Source organism: Lactuca virosa, chromosome 3 (assembly GCF_052849685.1).
Source record: "Lactuca virosa cultivar CGN04683 chromosome 3, Lactuca_virosa_CGN04683_v6, whole genome shotgun sequence".
Taxonomy (NCBI): Eukaryota; Viridiplantae; Streptophyta; class Magnoliopsida; order Asterales; family Asteraceae; genus Lactuca; species Lactuca virosa.
In genome coordinates, this window is record NC_136428.1 from 381,695,816 (window position 1) to 381,716,854 (window position 21,039).

Below are 21,039 nucleotides of genomic sequence, written 5' to 3' on the forward strand. Positions count from 1 at the left end.
AAGTATCTCTTATCATGGTTATTTCAGGTTGTTTTGATGTTGTGTGAACCATTTGAGGTGTCACACTTGGGGCACTAGGCTCTTGAGCTCCATGGAATCAAGCTACAACAAAGAGGTATGTAATTCTACTAGATTTTATATTACATGTACTTTATATTATGCTAGTTAGAACAATACCTTGGAATATCAAATATTTGCATGTATAATAGAGAAAACATAGATCCAAGGTTTATAGGCTTGTATGTACACCATAGGAGTGTTAGAATGCTCAAAACCCAACAGCAATTTCATTAACACGTTTTTGTGATATTTCAGGGACTTTTTGAGGTAGGATCTTGTTTGAGGAGGTAAATAAGAGTTGCGGACAAAATTTCGGGACTTGCGGAGCACCGAGGATGAAGATATCAAAGAAATGAAGATTTTGGCTTTTCAGAGATTTACACGGTCGTGTAAATGGAAGCCTTGTGTTTACACGGATCGTGTAAACAAAGACCCTTGAGCATTGCACTTTGAAGGCCTGACCAAATTACGTAGTGTACTTTTGTATTTACACGGGCCATGTAAATGGTAGTGTTAATTACACGGGCCGTGTAAACGTGGTCGTGAGTTAAAAACAATTTTTCTTCTTTCTAAAAAGGTGTAACCGGTTCCATTAGAAGTTAAGTCGATTTTAGGAGTTTTGGGGGCGATTTTCTGGAAGATTTGGAAGGCAATTAATACTTGGAAACACTTGGATTTCGCTTGGATTTCAATTTGTAAGACTTTAATTTCAATTTCTAGATTTGTGTTTTGTTCTAGTCATGTGTGGCTAGAAACCTAAACTCTCCAACTTCATGTATTGACTATTGTGTGTGACTTAAATCATGTGACTCGATGTTTGCTTTTAAATTCTATCTAGTGAATTTGATTTTGTTTTAATTGAAAGTTTGATTTCAATTCGAGTTCTTTTTGGCCAATTGAGTTAGGTTTGAATCATTCAAGTTATCTATTATGCAAAATCCATAATTGTTTTGTAAAATAGAACAAGTAACAAGCATTAAATCGTACTACTTACAATGATTCTATTGTAAATCAAATTCACACATTCTTACACTCCCGATCTTATGAGGAGCATTGAATGTTGTTGGTAAAATTCACACAAAGCATAATGCAATCGTTCCACCTAATTCTAAGAGCTTATTTGGATTAGATTGGTTATATTAGAATTAATCAAAGAGCTTATTTTGATTAATTAAAATGGCGAATGAGAATTGCTAGAGCTTGTTAGCATTTCTAAATACCAACTTAGATAGAATTAAACAAATATCATTTCATACTTTGAATCACATTGCTAATTAGTCTTGCATAGAGTTGGAGTATTTATAAATCTTGAATTCACTTCACTTAATCAATTACTTACTTATTATTTCAGTTTTTTTTGAATCATTGCATTTAAATCCCTCTCTTTTGTGATCACATTTGTACCTTACGCAAAAAGGTATAATCATTTGTCTCGTGTCTCTGTGGATCGACCTTGCTTACATTGTATTACATTTTTAGTGCAAAGTAACAATGTTCTTGGAGTCATTTTGTACCCCTTTATTTGTTGGGTTTGACACACCTAATGTGACACCAGTCAAATTTTGGTCAAAAATAAATTGATCAATAATCGTAATTGGGATGAACCAAGTGGTAGAGATTGTAACAAGATTTCCAAAAATATAAAGAACACTGAAATTCGAGTTATAACGAAAAAGTTATGACCAATCCAAAATCCGCGACAAAACTGGTAAAACACTGTTCAGTGTAAAAAGTGAATTTTCGATAAAAGGCTTTTTAGCCTTAACAATATAAATGAAAGTTGTAGAATATGTTAAACCGAGAACGTTCATAAAAAGAACGTAAAAACCTGACTTCGTATGAGGAAGTTATGATTTTTCGAAGTTTCGGTTTAGTAGTAGACAGCTAAAAATTCGAAATATAAATCGATCGATAATTAGCCTATGCAACTTAAACGAGAATCGAAGGTCTCGACAAAAGTAGCACAACGGTAAAAAGACAGACGAAAACGGACGTCGGATGAAGAAGTTATGAATTTTTAACGGATTTCCTGTCCCGGTTTGTTAAAAATAATAATATTAAAAATAAGATCAAAATCAGCCGACGAAGTCTAAACGAAAGTCGTAGAGTATAATTTTACCTATGCGTGCATATAAAGAACGCCGAAAACGGAGCACGTATGCGAAAGTTATGATTTTCGCAAGTTTTTGGCACAAAAATCAAGAAAATCTTGAAACCCGGGCAATTTCGCATAGGTGGCTTCGGACACGTCATCCTTCGCATGCAGCCTCCACGTGGCGTCTTCTGATTGGACCGCAGCATCGCGTGGCACCCGCTGATTGGTCCGAAGTCATCATCCTCCTTCCCCATTGGACCGAAGTTCGGCCCACTTAGAAGCCTCCATATGTCTGAGCCTCGCACGTGGCCTTCGCAGGAGCTGTCGCGTGTCCTGCTGACTTGCCTTCGCCTCGCCAGGTGTCCGAACCCTCGCCAGCTGGCTGCTGACTCACCTCCTCGGCCGAACCCTCGCACCCCTATATAAAGGGTGCGAGCCTTCTCGAATTTGAGAGGTTTTTCACCCCAAATTTCACCACTTTTCACCTTTTCACCCCATAAACTTTCTCACGACCCCCCAAGGCCCCGGTATCGTGTCTAAAGCCCGAAGCAAGCCCCGGAGCCCCGGAATTCTCGATAAGTTAACCTCTCTCCAGTCGAAACTCTGCCCGATTTGAGCCGGTTTCTCGTCAAACAAACTCCTTTCCGGGAAACGAAACGCTGTCCGAATCACCGCTTATCAAAGTGAGTTCATACCCCTATAATTTACCTTTTTAATGGTTTTTAAATACTTTTTAGGAGGGAATACAAGTTTAACATAATATTAAATTGTGTTAATAACTGTATGTGATAATAATCACACAAAGAGTTTTTGTATGCTTTTAAGAATTACCAAATACTTCCAAAATGACTTAAAGCCATGTTAAATCTTTAAAGTCATGTAAACTCCGTTAAATTCTTTGAAAAATGTTTTATAAACTATTCCAAATTATAAATGCCAAAATCATGTTTATATATGTATAAATATATAAATAAGATTTGAAGGGCTTAGGACTAATGAATTATCTTACTTCCTTTTCCTTGTTTGGATGTGGAATTAAGGTTGTATTATTTGTCCGAAGGTCGTTTCCTTCTTAATTATATATATATATATATATATATATATATATATATATATATATATATATATATATATATATATATATATATATTATACATATATGAGTATAAAAGGTTACTCCTTTTGGTATCATTACCTTTGTATCAGGCTGAGCAAAGGTGTTCATCCATGAGAAATCATGTTAATCAGATAGAACATATAAATTATAATAGGTATAATTTATGATTCAAAACTAAATATACAAGTATGATTCACGACTGTATACATTCCAAGGAAATTACCAAAAATTCATTCAACTATACCAAGATATGTATAATACCTTTAATATATGAACAAACATATTAAAGAAGTAAAGATACATCATACCGGGTTTGCATTAACAAAGGTACTATACAGAGTACCAGGGTTAGCAAACACGGGATAATAATACATCATACCGGGTTTGCATTAACAAAGGTACGATACAGAGTACCAGAGTTAGCAATCACGGGGTAATAATACATCATACCGGGTTTGCATTAACAAAGGTACGATACAGAGTACCAGAGTTAGCAATCACGGGGTAATAATACATCATATCGGGTTTGCATTAACAAAGGTACGATACAGGTGTTAATGTACGATACAGAGTACCAGAGTTAGCAATCACGGGGTAATAATACATCATACCGGGTTTGCATTAACAAAGGTACGATACAGAGTACCAGAGTTAGCAATCACGGGGTAATAATACATCATACCGGGTTTGCATTAACAAAGGTACGATACAGAGTACCAGGGTTAGCAATCACGGGGTAATAATACATCGTAAATCTCGTTGAAACAATAAATTTGTGAGACCCTTCACGGTGTACTTATCTAAGTACGACTTTTAAGTCCTGACCTATTAACCAGAATCTCTTGTAGGGAGAGCGTGAATTTGTGTATAGATCTATATGGGACTGACAATCTCGCACCTCTACTGTTCGCTACAGTTTGGCCGGCAGGCCTAGGGTGTCAAATATCATACCATTCCGACGCCTGAAGAACGTCGCTGCAGGCATATCAGTCATATTAGTATGGTTAATAGAACTCACATGGATAAAACAGCGAGTGAATTACTAAGTAATATACTTCTCTTAAAACAGTAAGAAAAGATAATTACATCCCGACCAAATATACCTTCTATAGTTTTTACTTACAGTAAAAGCTACGTATCATGAAATCAAGTATGGTAATATACTTGTACTTCTGGTTTTGAACATTTAAAACCACAAGGCAGTATTATGGATAATATAATATTTTCCAGGTTTAATACTAAGGTTTTTACTATAGAACAAATATAACTAATAACACTTTTACAAAGGAAACGATTTATGAAATTAAACCACTTTTACAAATGAAACGGTTTATGGGATTAAACCACTTATATGAATAAAACGGTTTATGGAATTAAACTACGTTTACAATTGGAACTTAGTCAACTAGTAATACATAAAGGAACTTTAGTGGTTAATTCTATAATTCCTTAGTTATTACATCAGAGTTATACATAAGTAATATCCGATTGACAGTGAAATGTGTGACTTCCGCCTTACTTCCTGTTCCTTGTTTGGTTGTGGGCTTAGGGCAGATACACCCATTTAACTGTCCATTCGATATTGGGTTATATATAATCAGTATAAACTAAGTAATTACAGAGGGAAACTATTGAGGTTATCAATCTATCATCTCAGGAAATATAGGATTTTCTAGAGGAACCAGTGAACTTATTCAAAGAACTTAGGGTATACTTAACAGAACTAAAATACTTATGAACTCACCAGCTTAAATGCTGATCTACTCTTTCCAAATAACTTGTGTTCTCAGGAATCCAGTAGACAGGTACACTCCCGAAGCTTTTGAGAAGACTACCTAGTACCGTACCGCGACTCTTGTCTTCTACTGTACCTACTTTGGTGTTTAAATATGTAATGTTTAAACACTTATGTAAAACTTATACTTATTAATGCAATGGTTGTTTGTACTTTGATTACTATATTGCATGTGTTGTGATACTTACCTGAAGTCCTCCGCCCTCGAACGTTTCCGCTGTTCTGGTTTGGGGGTGTGACACCTAACAACTAAGAAGTTGCGACGCAAGATGGTTTACTTAGTGCTTGTGCGATGGTAACATACGAATGGGCCAAACCTCACCTGGGAAACGGAGAGTGACATGATGAGTCGCTATCCGCATATGTTAGTTGATGCATGATTCCGGGAGGAAATCATCATAAGGAGGAGAGAATTGTAACGCCCGCGTTTCTAGGCTAAGCATTAATATGATGATGTAATAGTCAACAATTTTAACTCATTTTGAAGTAATAAAGAGGAATTACTTGAATATTATGTGAATTATGTGATTTTATGTGCATTATACTTAATTATACGATATAATAAATTAATAATATAAATAAGCGCCAAAAATAAAATATAGATAAACCTGATATCTATGAATAAAGTTGTAGTGGTCATGACAAGGATTTCGAAGATATAAAGAACGCCAAAATCCGAGTTATAACGAAGAAGTTATGACCTATCGAAGTTTCGCGACAAAACCGGCACGACGCTGTGTGACGTAAAAAGTGAGTTTACGATAAAGTGAATTTTAGCCTTAGCAATCTAAACGAAAGTCGTAGTATACGTTAAACCGAGAGCGTGCATAAAAAGAACGTCCAAATCTGACTTCGTATGAGAAAGTTATGATTTTTTTAAGATTTGGCATAACAGTGTGTAGCCCAGAGTTCGAATTTTAGATCGAGCGATTTTTAGCCGACACAACCTAAATGAGAATTGAAGATATCATTAATAGGAGTTCAACGATAAAAAGACAGTCGAAAACGGAGCCTGTATGTAGAAGTTATGAATTTTACACGGTCGTTAAACAGTGTAGTCTTCTCATACAGTTAAATTTAAAATCGGTCAAGAATTAGCCGATGGAGTCAAAAGCAGAGTTGTAGATCTTGTCAATACCTACGCATAGATATAAAGAACGTCGAAAATAGAGCTCGTATACGAAAGTTACAGGGTTTAAAGTCGGAAGGGTGTTGCAGCGAAGTGGATGATGTGGTGCAATCTAAGCCATTCCTTTCTCCCCACCAGATGACGAAACGTGGCACCAACTCGACGAGTTGGGGGCCAGAAACTCAACGATTTGGGCCAGAAATGCGACGAGTTCACCCCTTTTCCAGCCTATAAATACCACCCGAGAGTTCCTTCATTTTTCATACCAAAATCCACTTCTTCTCTCTACTCACTCTCTAAGCCTCCCAAAACACCCCCAAAATCCTAGGAAACTTCCGTAGCACTAGAAGAAAGCCCCAGAGCGCCAGAAGGCGCCGAGAAAAAGATTTTTTTGGTTCGGAAACTCTACCCCGCAGAGCCCGGTTTTCAAGCAAACCTCCCCGATTTCGTCAAAGCGAATTGTTGTTCAAGTTGGAATCACCACCTTATCAAGTGAGTGCATAGTCAATTTCATCTTACACATATATATGAAGTGTTTTATGTAGATTACATGCTATGTGTGCATATTATTTGTTTACTTGAGATCTGTGTTAGATGAAATATTTAAACTTCTTTGTTTTTCAAATCTGAATTGTATATGTGTTTTATAGATCTACACGGGATGAAAGATCTAAACTTTTTCTTTTCAGATCTATTTTTTTTTCAGATCGAAACTGTATATGTATTTTATACTTTGAAATTTATGTTGGATGAAAGATTTAAACTTTGTTTTTCAGATCTAGACTATATATGTATTTTATATCTACAAATATGTTGGGTAAAACATGGGTAGATGAAATAGTTGATGTGTGATGAAATAAAATGATGAGAGGCCTCGGTTTCGACGATGATCCAGTCATATAGCAGAGTATGGATGACGACCATTAACTATTATAGGCAGTCTAGTGGAACGCTAGCAGGCTCACAACCTGTAGGTGTTTATTTGAACTCAGTGTTCGCCAGCAGTACTCCATCCACCTAATGGTTGCCTTATTTGACATAAATTGCTGAGGTATCCCCTAAGCAGTGTTGTCGCCCCGATGAAAATCCTTATCCTAGGTCCCTTATAATAGATGTCTTAGGGACGTAAAGTGAGGATAACGGGAACGGGTAATCGGGTTGAATGATTTGATGAAAATAATAATTAACTTATTTATTGTGGGTTGAAAACCCTATGTGCTCACCAGGCTCCCCAGCCCGACCCACTCAGTTTCTTGTATCACAAGTAGTGACACAAGAGCATAGATGTGATGGTTTGATGAGAGTTTATGGATTATAGGCCAGTTGTAATAAATAGAAATGTTGTAAGGCCTATGTTGTTTTTGGTTTATGCTTTTGATCTGTATTGACAATGACATCCTGAGTTTTGTAATATAATGAAAATACATTTCTTCAGAAATGCTTGATAAATTCTTTATCATGTTGTTGGGAACAAATTCCGCAACATTTTTCTTTAGAAGTATACTCCGATTTTCAAATAAAGCATAAACAAATCGGTCTTTTCTGGCCGTGAAAATGGGGATGCCACAGATAACCCACATACCTATTTAGGACAAACGTAAAAAACTCGTCAAGAGTTATTTCAAGTCGTTGATGTCCTTATAATACCCTCAGAGCCACAATCGCAGTATGACATTTCTTTGGATTATGATAAATGAATTTTTAGTATTAATTTTAACAAGGTAAAGAGTTTTGATGCTTGAATTCCTTTATATAATGGCATTTACTACGGTTATGGTTCCTGACACTATTCCGGAGCCACATTCTAGAATTGATATTTCAGACCCTAATTTCGGAACAATAATTGTCCTAGATTCCTGACATATGAGTAGTCATTTAGAACAATAAAAGTCATAGATCCCTGATTATGAGTAGTCATTCTGAACAGTAAATGTCATAGATTCCTGTCAGTATTTCGGACCTGCTATTTCCGGCCATTGTTCTGGAGCCACATTCCAGACCAGCTATTTCAGACCATTGTTCCGGAGCCACGTTCAAAACCAACTATTTCGGAGCCAGGTTCCGGACCAACTATTTCGGATCATTGTTCCGAACATTGCTTTTGTACGTAATTGTCATAGATTCCTAGAATATGTGTAGTAATTTTCCAATAGTAAAATTCATAGGTTCCTGATAGTATGTGTAGTCATTCCGAATAATAAATGTCATAGATTCCTCACAGTATTTCATACCCTTATTCCGGAACCCCATTCCGGATCCGGAGCCACTTTCCGAAATGGCTATTTCGAACACTTGTGTTTTCAACCTTAAAATGCACCTAGCATGAATCCTCAACGTTTGAAATAAAATTGGAATGAGTTTGTCTCACGATGGTGTTTGGCATTGTGAAGAAGAAGATTGTTATGTTTGTTGGCCCAGATTTCCCACTCCCGGATAAAATGGTTGATGATATTTTCCAAGATATGAAGGTTGCTGAAGAAGCAAACGAAAGGGACTCTGAAAGAAGTCGCACACTAAATCAACGTGTAGACGATCTAGCGGAACGATTAAATGAAAAATAAAAATGGGTTGTTGAATCTATGAAAGAAGTGAAACAAGTTAAGAAATGGATTGAAAATGCAAATAAGGAGATAAATAAGTTGTGTGCAGAACGGGACCGTCTAACAGATGTTGTCAGAATTAGAGGAGTTTTATTGACCGTGAACAAAATATGTATCCCTTACAATTTCCAAATTTGTGGAAACCAATCTAAGTATGTATTAGGTTTTATAACGCTCTTTGCAATAATGTTAATGAAAAAGGATAATTGTCATTTTAGATAATCATACCGTTCCTTTTACAAAATTCAGTTTGAAAAGACATTACAATATCCATATTTAAAATTAGATTACATTTATGGCCGATAATTGGGAACTTGCATTCGATGCAAACTAGCCGTGTATACATGATTTTCAAACAATTCCATGTAGATCTCAATTAGTTTGAAACCATTATAAGTCAATTCGACTCGATCTTCTATTGTTGGAGTTGTCCTACGTGTTTCTTAGATGATGTCCATTGTGTTCACAAATTGTCGAATATCTTCAGACATGGTAGTGAGGAGCATTTGCATGTTATACAATGCCATTTTTCTCCGGTCCTCAGCTGGTGAAGGCGTTAATTGGATTTCCAGTATTACCATTCGTTGTTTAGCACGTTGATAATCACGAATCATTTCTAATGTAGTTGTATCAACAAGACTTTGTTGCTCGTCTTCAAGACGTGATATAGCATATTCTATAGGCAACTCATCATCATCGTTTGAGTTACTGGATATTGGAGATTGAATATAGAATATACATAAATTATATTAATATACTATTTAAAAACCAATGTCCATAAAAGTATTTAATAATAATAATAATACTTCCTCAAACATATTCATAACAAAAACAAACATAATTGCAACTAGTCTATCATAATCGGTTTATCAGCACTTGCTCTGGTGTCATCTCTCGGAGTCCTATATGCTTTCAATTTAAGTTTTAACACCCTTTCTGATTTCTTTCTTAATTTTATGGGTGTCTTTGTTGGTTTATTTTTTATCTTATTTCGAAACTCAGCATCGTCGTTTTTATCTACAAAAACAAACGTCTAATAACATTTTAATACATTACCGTAAAAATAAATTATAATTATAAAATTATTGTTTTTCGATTTTACCTTTATCGGACGCAATTTCGAAAGATCCTGTAAATGGAATACAACTTCGTCGTCCATAAAACCCACTTTTTTTTAACAACATTCACGCTAACTCGCCTTTAGACTAACATAGGTTATTAAACAATACTTAGAAAAAAAATGTATATATTGTAGTTATTCCGGATCATCATTCCGGAATAGATCATCGGATTCCAGACCACGTTCATCATGTTTCGGACCTACATTACCATTTCGGAACCCCTACAATACTTTATTTCAGACTAAAACAATCGATCAGAAACACAATACAAAGTACTTACATAACATGCATACACTTACAACAATAAAAAAAATTAAAAAATAGGATGATCCGGATATTCTGGTGTTGTTCTAGACTTGTTCTTCGTGTTCCGGACCATTCTGGAATACATAAATCGTTTCAGAAAAACAAATGCAAAGTAACTTAAAGTGTAGAACTTACTTGGTTTGACGAATCAATGCTCAAAATTTGGTTCGAAATGCGGGTAGATCGTGCTTTGGATCTACTAATTCCGGAACGCTATTTCGGATTTTTTGTGTGTGGGACGCATATATATACCATCGGGCTTGGGCTGTTATTCGGGTCCGGAATTACCCATTCCGGACCAAAAGGTTAGTTTTAAAAAAAATGGTTATATTTAAAAGAAAAACCAAAAAAGTGGTTAGATTACTCAATTTCCTTTTTTTTCTATACAACAATTTATGTGTACTTTAATGTATAAATTGTTGTGTATATAAAAAAAATTGTTGTATACAGATCGGTTATCTTTATTTAAAAACAACTTATTTAGTTATTTGCTTTTTGAAAATTTAATAAATCAAAAAAATGTTTGTCAATATGAAAATCTCATCAACCCATCAAAAATGAGATTTCAATAAGATATGATTTCTAACTTTTTAAAACTCCTTATGAATTTTTGGGTTGTAAAAGACAAATACCCCTTAAAACATGTATAAGCTAAGATAAACACTTAAAAAAACGTATTGACTTTTCCCCACCACCAAAATTAATTCAAACACTTTCTAAAAAACTCATTTTTTGACCAGCATAAGTTAACAAATCCTTTTCCCAAAAAAAAAAACTTTTGAATATCAAAATGAAATCTCAAACAGCCTCTCAGTCATCCTGCATATGCAAAAGGTACACCAGTCTTTATTTTTAAAAATTGAATCGTCTTTTATATGCTTAAAAGCTTTTTTGTTTTATCTCTAAGAGACATAAAATAATTATATAGTTCTTTTCTATTTCTTTTTCGTTTATTTTTCAGGTTTCCAATTATTTAATTGTTGAAAATATTTTAATTAAACTTATTGGATACACTTGAAAAAATATCTACAAACACCCACCCATTATTCTCTCTTAATCTCCCAATTTTGCTTCTTATTCATAAACCAACACTGACAATGAGGTGACAACACAACCTCCCTTACCGCTGCTTCAAGGATCGTCACCGATTGATGATGAACTTGAGGATCCATCAACATCGAATCCAACATCAAAATTTAGGGGGTTGGGGTGGGGGAGAATAGACATGTTGCATCAGTTTAGGGAAGAAGGAGATGAAAGACATGTAACACCAATAATTCCCTTTTCTCTAGACCCCTTCGGAAGATATATCATGTCTTGAAAGGCGATATGATGAAATCGATTTATAGAAATTGACAGGTGGGTAGGGGTTGTGCACCGATGGGAAATCGAATGGGTTTAGGTTTTGATGGTGTTTGCTCCACCGTCATTTTGATGGCCTTTCTGAATTTTAGGTTTTTGTTCGAAAGGTCTTTAGGTGAAAGTGAGTTGATAGAAGTGTAGGGCTTCTCGTCACCTTTCCGTGGATATAAAGTTCGTCGGGAACAGACTTGAATCGAGAGAGTTACGACCGTTTGAAATTCAAGTGTTTTGGAGCTTGGTGAAGTACGCGGGGAGTAGTCGTAGGCCTGGCAATTGGGTTGGGTTCGAGTTGGCCGGTCACGGGTTGGCAGGTTGGCGGGTCAGAAAACATAAATTCAACCCAACCCATATAATATATGGGTTGAAGGGTTGGCGGGTCACGGGTTGGTGGGTTGGAAACCTCAACCCAACCCAACCCATATAACCCGTTTAAGTATATTGGTTCGCGGGTTCACAAGTTAATGGGTCAAACCCAACCCATATAACCCGTTTAATAAATAAGCAACACATTTTAAAAAATGTGGTTTTTTCAACATAAATTCATAAAATGATTAAAGTAATTAACATAAAAAAAGGTTCTCAACATAAATTCATAAAGTCAATAACATCCAAATAAATGAAAAATGAAAAAATTCATAGAAAGTGGATGTGCTATTCGTTCGTGACTCGTGAAAATAACGACATGTATTTTTTCTTTTTTTGATTAACGAACCGCAAACGCAAATTAGTCACATACGAATACGGAAGGAATACAATGATACGAAATATTACGAATATGGATGGAAATCAAATTTCATTAATAATTAAATATATCATTTTTTTAAATAATATATATATATATATATATATATATATATATATATATATATATATATATATATATATATATATATATACACACATACGGGTTGGCGAGTTGACCCGCGAACCCAAACAGATAACCCAACCCAACCTATGAAATAAACAAGTTGGTGGGTTGGCGGGTCAAAAATCTCAACCCAAACCCGTCTATTTTCGGGTTGGGTCAGTGTCGGGTTACGGGTTGGGTCGAGAGTTGCCACCCCTAGGGAGTACTCACCAAGTACGTAGGGTATAGTGGGAAATGGATCGAGATCTTCTCTTGAGTACGCCGGGCGTACTAAGGGGTACGTGGGGCATACTCCCTTCAGCAAGAAACCCTAATTTTAAGGGTTTTACCCCTATTTAAGCATCATTTATTCTTGAGCTTTGTCCCTTATCAGCCTCCAAGCCTCCTAAACCTTAATGTTCGACCCTTAGCCACCATCTTGGAGTTCTTAAGCTTTCGTGAGGAATCATGGAGTGTTTTTGTGCATCTTGAAGAGATTGTAGCTTGTTGAGGAATTATCACTTGGAGTGGGTCTTGTAGATCCAGAAGTTTCCCATCTTTTGCAACCTATTGAAGGTAAAAAGCTTTAATATTCTCATCTCTTTTGGTTAGATATTGCTTGGGGTAGTTTATGGCACATTTTGGTCCCTTTGGTTGGTATTTATGAGGTTAAGCTTTCCCCAAGAGTTTGGACACTATATCTGTACGTTTTAGGTGTCCCAAATGCATAAAAATGTGATCTTAATAGTTGATATAAACTCATGCATGTGTTTTAGACTCTTTGATGAAGTTGTAAAGTAAGAAATTGGTTTTGGAACCCATTGAGCCATGCAAAAGCTCAAAGTTAACAACTTTCTGGATTAAGGCATGTTTTGGAACTAGATCTGGGCATTGGACGGTTTGGCTTAAGGGATCAAGACATTTTCTAAGTTGGTTGTGGGCAGGGTGAGTACGCGGGGCGTACCTTCTAGTCCTAGTACGCGGCGCGTACTAAGTCTTTTGGGCGTACGCTGAGCGTACCAACTGAGTACGCGGGGGGTACTCAGTTTGTTGAGTTTTTCTTGTTTCGTTGACTTTTTGACCATGAACCATTGACCAACAGTTTGACTAGGGTTGACCATTGGATATTTTGGGCCTTTTAGGTTATTGGGCCTTCTCGGGATAGGGCCATGACGGGTTTGAGCCCAATTTGGATATTTGGGCCTTATTGGGCCTTGTGGTGCCATTTAAGGGATTTGGGCTTATGATGCTAGTGGATTGGTCCTTGGATTTTCTTTTGGTAAAGTAAGGAAAGGGTTAAAATGGACTTTTACCTTGAAGGTTGGTCTTTGGGCTAGAATTCTTGATTGGGTCGAGAATCATTTATTGATGGAATGTTATTTGATGATGTCAGTGCGAGGTCTATGGTAACAATAATTCGAGTGTTCGGTTATCTTAATTCGAGGTGAGTTTTCTCACTATGTCCATGGGTCGAAGGCACCAATGTCGGTCCATTACTTGTTATGTGGAATGCTAGTTGTCTCTATGATACTTGCATGAAGACCCCGGGGGTAGCCCATGACATTTGTATGAAAGACCATGGGGGCAGCCCATGGCACTTGGATGTCATACCATGGGGGTAGCCCATGGAATTTCAAGGAAAGACCATGGGATAGCCCATGACACTTGGATGTCAGACCATAGGGGTATCCCATGGCATTTCAAGGAAAAGACCATGGGGGTAGCCCATGGCAAATGTATGTATTGGTATGTGACATTTTGGGGAACTCACTAAGCTTTGTGCTTATGGTTTTCAGTTTATGTTTCAGGTACTTCGTTTTTAAAATGGAAGAGCTCGGGATGATTGCAGAGAACACACCACCTAGTTCCGCATTTTCTTGACTCACTCTGATATGATGTGATGATTGATACATTTGTTTTATTTGGATTTTTATGATGATGTTTCTGAAATATTGGTTTTATTAATTTAAAAATGAAACTTTTGGGTCCTATTTTTGGGGCATTACACATGTAAACATACACGCAACAATAAAAACCATACTAGTCTAGTTAAGCATACAATCATGACATAACAATTGTCTTAAGTAATACATTGAGGAGACTCGCCTCAACGAAATCCATAAATTACTACTACACACGGATAAATGTAAAGGCCGATCTCACGAACAACCTAGACTAATCAAGGTCAAATCTCTAAACAACCAAGATCTAAACTTTAAGCCTGTAAAATGACTAAATGGACCATAACTCTTGCATGACTTAATGTGAATGCACAAGGTCCTAACTTTCCAAGTCCAAAAGGTCCAGAAAGCATTACAAAGTACTCAAAACGTGTTGGAGTTCTCTCAACTCCATAGACATAAGAAAAATAGACCAAAAAGTGAAAATTCAACAATTAACTAGATCCAATGAACTAAAGAGCAACGTATGAACTTTATACTCACAAAGGTTCAGAAATTGAGTGACTTTGTTGAATCTAAACTCGGAACCACCTTTCTTGCAACAAGGGAAATCTTATTGATCTTCAAGCTTCACCAAAATGGAAGAAATAAGCTCTTAAATCACCAAAATGATCAAGAATAAGAGGGATGGGTTAGGGTTTCTCGGGAGGCTGAGAATGACATATCCTAGGGTTTTGTGATCTTTAAATAGGCCTAATTCTCGAAAAAAGTCCATTAGCCTACATGCAGGATGCGTCGCGTCCTATTAAGTATCCGTGTCCTTCACTAATTCCAGTATTGCAGATTTCAGAGAATTAAGCATTTAATCTTCAAACTTTGGTTCATACTTCTACCTAGGGATGGGCGTGGGATGGAACCGGTACCGACCGGTACCGTTATCGATTTCCAGAAAACCGAATTTGATCGAAAATCAATCCCAAGTATCGAACCGAATTAACATTACTGGTATCAGTACCGTGAATGGTACGAATTTCGGTACTAGTACCGGTACTGAAGGTACCGAATCCCGAATTTCATGATTTTGGAGTATCGAGTATCGTCCCATGTTTTTAAATTCGGTACGGTTCGGTACCGATACGAGATCGAGATTTGGTACAAACTGCTCATCCTTACTACTACCCTTCCTTGGACTTTGAACCACCACTCAAATAATAGAAAAACACAACTGGAACCAGGGTGTTACTGATGGGTTTTGAGCATAGCAAACAATTCCTATATGTGCATGCAACCCTAATTTGTTGGATCTATGTTTTCTCTATTAGACATACAAGCATTGAACACAAAAACTAGAAACCCTAGGAGGCGCCTGTGATTTTCGAAATCAATAATAAACTAGGGTTAGGATACATACCTTTAAGATTGTTATTGTAAACAATCTTGAATCCTTGCTTGAAAGACTTTTGGTAGCAAGCGCCACAAGTGTCGCGCCTCTAATGGTTCACAAACAAACCTAACAACTAAGGAAAACTATATATATATATATATATATATATATATATATATATATATATATATATATAGAGAGAGAGAGAGAGAGAGAGAGAGAGAGAGAGAATGGAGAAGAATTTCGGCCAAGTCACTTGAAAATGAGGTATCCACGAAATTTAACCCTAAGGAGGGTTTATATAGGTGTTAGGAAGGTATTGGATAAGGCGGGTATCTCTAAGATAACCCTAATCCCTTAACTTCCTCCCTAAGACATCCAATGCACCCTTAGAGCCCAAGAAACCCTAGAGATCATCTAGAATTTGCTCCCCCTTCTTTAGGGAGGTTCTAGAATTGCCCAATGCTCAACTATTGAACATTGTCACATTTAGTCCCTGCACTTTTAATTAATTCCTTTAACCCTAAAATTAATTCCAAATTAATTTTTGATTAAATATTAATTAAAAAAATATGATTTTTAATTAATATATTATTTCCATAATACATTAATAAATCATTTATTTTGATTTATAATTAATTTATTAACCAAGTAATAAATTAATAAATCATTTTTCTCTCTCTAACAGTCATCATATTCAATTGTCATGTTTGAAGGCAACCCAAAAGGACTGTGCTACTATCAAATCAAGTTTATACCAATAATAGTTATGAGTTTAGACACTTAATCCAACAGTTCCATCAAACCCCTATCTACAGCTTAAATCCCTCAAAGTTTGACCAAAAGTGAAACTGGTCAAAAAGTCAATGGTCAACGTGTAGCGACCCATCTTCTGGTTGTTAAAAGATAAAACAGTCGCGACTGGCCATCACGACTTGTGTCATAAAGCTCTTAATCTCTTAAGTCCAAAGCCTAAAACTTCAAATCTGAACCTCATAAAGATTATTGTGGATAAAGTTTCCAACTTTATCCAGATCCAAGGCTCAATCTTTCACAAACTCTAACTCTAACTCAAAATGAGTTCCAAAATGACTTGATTCCTTACATGGCTCCAAAGGAATCCCAAACATGCATTCAAAAGGTCCTAGAAATGTTTAGAAGTCCATTAATGACAAGTCTAGTGCTCCGAAGTTCTCCAAACTCCAAAAGCTTCTAGCATAAGGGACCAAAAAGACCAAGAACACATCTACATCTTAGATCTTAACATGAAAACACAAAAAACAAGGATCTTGTTCACTTACATAGGTCCATAAATGATGTGGAAGGTTGGATCTTCTTTGAAATGGACTCACCACTGCATCAAATGACACCACATGCTTCTTTTTTTCACCAACAATCCACTCAAGGCTGAAGATCTCCCAAAAGATTCAAAAAGGGGGTAAGGCTTTACTATACGATGATGGAGGTTGAAAGATAGATCAAACCCTAAACATTATGGTTTCTTAAATAGGGTGTAAAATCCAAGACCTAGGGGTTTGGGCCCTGGCGTCCACACTTCGTAACTCACCCCAACATATTGTCGCTACTTATGACGAAGCCTATATCTCGCGTCATATATTCCACCACCCCCCCCCCCCACCCAAAAAAAAAATCTTAACCACACAATAAATAAATTCGAGAATAACCTGTATTTATTTTAGGAATTATTTGGTAATTTGTTTTATGTAACTTTCGTATAGTTGCTACATGTTTATTAAATACTCAATATATATTTTACACATACAACCCACCATTCGTCAAATACGCCACAAACACTAAGTTAAATAGTTAATAAGTGATTCGTACATAACAATTTTTTGTCATACACAACACATTATGCATTATAAGGTTGTACAATACAAAGCACAAATTGTTGTGTACGAAGAAAAAATGTTGTGTACGAATCAATTCCCTAGTTATAAACCTTAAAAAAAAATAATAAATAAATAAATAAAAAAGAATACATGTTTTATTTCCTTAACATTATAACTTTACTCCGTTCACGTGCGGATATAAATTGACCTCGATCTTCTTTACCAAATGTCTTTTGCTTCGTTCATTTTCCTTTACGTGTCCCCCAAATCTCTCTCTCATAGCAGCTTGGCCCCCGGCGGTGATCCACAAGATTCGGTGGTGTTTTTTCCTTCACAAAACCTCATCTTCTTCCTGTAGATTCTCATATATTTCACCCGATCATAATCCACAGCCATGACTCCTGAGTAGTAAGTTCTTCGCCTTGCATCAATTTTAAATCTTTTTACCGATTGAGTCTTCTTTTAGTATGACCAATTCTTCTTCTTTTTTCATAATCGCCTACATAATTCTTCAATCAGGCGATTTATGTAATTGGATCGTGGTTTATAGATTTGATTTAGATGATTAAATTATGATATATGAGAGATGGATAAAGTTAGGGTTTTGAGTTTTTGACGTTTGATTGCTGTTGGATCGGGCTTGATCGTATATAATTTGTATACATATCGAGACGTGAGAGGGTAGATCACATAAGATCGACCTTAAAGAGCTTGTAGAGCATTATACAAGCGATCTCATAATCTGCTACTCAAGAAAGGAGTATCAGATCAGGTGAGTTCGTAGTGTGTCAGATGGAGTATTAGGAGATAGCTTCCAAGCCTTTTCTGGTCGAAATTGAGAGTTTGATGTTTGGTGCAAAATTTCTACCATAGGCTTTGGTCTTTTCTATCTGATGCAATAAGATTTTAATTGACCTAGCTTTGTTCTATAGCATAAAGCATTGAATGCTTGCTATATGCACTTGTCATTCAGGATCAATATATCCTTTTGCCAGTATTTTAGTCATTATAGAGAACAAACAACCTTGCTTTTGGTTTTGTTGCTTGTACAGGGTTAAGATTTGATAAGTTAGTTAATGATTTTTTCTTTAGAAAGTTTATTAAGAGATTAAGATCCAATTGAGAATCTTATTACTTAAGTTTTTTGTGGATGTGCCATTTAGCAGCTCTCCGTAGGCTACACATAGAGTATTCTAGTCATTATTTTATCGTGTGTTACAATTTGATGCAAAATCCCAACCAGTGCGATTCAAGATATTTTGTTCTGTTTCTTTTTTCTCAGACACTATTGGAACCATATCATCCTGTTGATTTTAAAATCTAAATTATTATTTATTTAACACCATCATTATCTTTGCAGTGACTACCTATTCAAGCTTTTGCTTATTGGAGATTCTGGTGTAGGAAAGTCATGTCTACTCTTGAGGTTTGCTGTAAGTGCCTTCAATCTCATACACAATTCATCTTATTTAATGTACAAATTTTTATATTACTTCTTTTGAGATATCCCTTCAATCTCTTGATTTTCTTACCTTTTTTTAAATTTGTTATAGGATGATTCTTACTTGGACAGTTACATAAGCACCATTGGAGTTGATTTTGTAAGTAAACATTCCAACAAGCTAATTTATAACCTGAATACAAATCTTGAAATTTAGTTTAACCTTTTTTTTTTCCTTAAATTTTCTGATAGAAAATCCGTACTGTGGAGCAAGATGGCAAGACTATTAAGCTTCAAATAGTAAGTTCATATCATGATTTGATCTCTAATTTATATTATACATAGAATCTTCATTCTTTGATTTGTGATTATATTTTTTGTTTTTCTTTTTTGTTTTACTAATGTGTAGTGGGACACTGCGGGGCAAGAACGTTTTAGGACAATCACAAGCAGCTACTACAGAGGGGCACATGGCATCATAGTGAGTGAACTTCTTGAATTACCTATTTTGCCCCTTGTGACATTATCATCTTTGCAAATTACTATTTGGTATTGACTTTAATCTATAAGCTAGTGTTAGTATTGTGGAATCAGAGAAGGAAACAAGTTTTTTTTTTAATGGAAAGAATTATTCTTGAAGGGTATTTTAGACATTTGACAAAGTGATATATGATTTTTTTTTATGTGATCAGGTGGTTTATGATGTGACAGACCAAGAGAGTTTTAATAATGTGAAACAATGGCTGAGTGAAATCGATCGTTATGCAAGTGAGAATGTGAACAAGATTCTTGTTGGAAACAAATGTGATCTTGTTGCAAATAAAGTTGTTTCAACTGAAACAGCCAAGGTATAAATTTTTATAAACGAATGTATATTAATTTAAATACCAAATTTATATTGTTTATATTTTATATTTTCAGGCATTTGCTGATGAAATTGGAATTCCTTTCTTGGAAACAAGTGCAAAAGATTCCACCAATGTGGAACAGGCTTTCATGGCCATGACTGCTTCCATCAAAGACAGGTACTCAATAATTTATAAATTTCCAAAAAATATAAATCTTTTTTTTATATTTCGAGATAGGTTAATAATGACTTACAAAATTTTATTATTGAATTAACCAAATTTTCAGATTCCGATTCCAATTCCAATCCTGAATTTACCTATTTACCAACCATCAATTTTCAAGCCCTCCTCAAGAGTTCTTTACCTAACAATCTTGGAGGGCATTTTAGACATTTACCATATGACAAAAACACTTTAGCACAAACACAATTTTCTTCCACCAATGGGAGTAGTACTCAAACTACAATTTTTCTAGGGCATTCTTGATGAGAACAAGGAGGGCATTCTCGTCTTTTGTCCTATGTCCAAGTCTAATGCATGTCAAATGCAGTTTAACTTGTTTTGTTCTGTATTTTAAAGATTTGATGTATGGATGCAGGATGGCGAGTCAACCTTCATTGAATGCATCAAAGCCACCAACGGTCAACATTCGTGGTCAACCCGTCTCACAGAGCAGTGGATGCTGCTCTTAGTGTGATTGTTTGTATTTGGATGGATGACGTGGAAAAGAAAATGTAAAAGTTTCGTTTGTTTAGCCATGAATTCTTTTTTTTTTCTTTTACTTTGTTTGTTGGGATTGTATAAAAGTCAAGAATTCTTTAGTTTAATGTTTCTAGTAGTTTGTTTGGTATGTCAAAAACACAAATTTGTTCTCATCGATTTATGTGTTTGATCAGATACTACTTCGAATTTGTTAAAATTGTGGTTTAAGGTTTTTATTTTTTTTCATTGTTTATACTTTATATGCAATTAAATATATTTCAAGTCCATTTTACTTGAATCAAGTCTTATTCAAGAAATTTACCATTTTGCTAAGGCAGCCATGATTAACTTGTTGGTTTGTCAAATGTTGGTATGTAATATAGCAATTAAATATATTTCACAATCAATGCATGAAAACCAGTAACTTTTTTTTTTCTTTGTGGTCAAGAGGAAAAATCTCTAGTAAAATAAATATATT

General features: G+C 35.5%; 1 protein-coding gene across 1 annotated transcript; it reads left to right on the plus strand.

Annotated features, from left to right (window-relative positions):
- The first annotated feature begins 17,802 nt into the window (after nucleotides 1-17,802).
- On the plus strand, nucleotides 17,803-20,807 carry LOC145167693 (ras-related protein RABD2c-like). Its single transcript, XM_079086930.1, has 8 exons — nucleotides 17,803-17,978; nucleotides 18,931-19,003; nucleotides 19,124-19,171; nucleotides 19,264-19,311; nucleotides 19,421-19,492; nucleotides 19,704-19,859; nucleotides 19,933-20,036; nucleotides 20,458-20,807. The coding sequence occupies exons 1-8, from the start codon at nucleotides 17,965-17,967 to the stop codon at nucleotides 20,549-20,551; spliced, it is 609 nt and encodes a 202-aa protein (XP_078943056.1). The 5' UTR covers nucleotides 17,803-17,964; the 3' UTR covers nucleotides 20,552-20,807.
- Nucleotides 20,808-21,039: the final 232 nt, after the last annotated feature.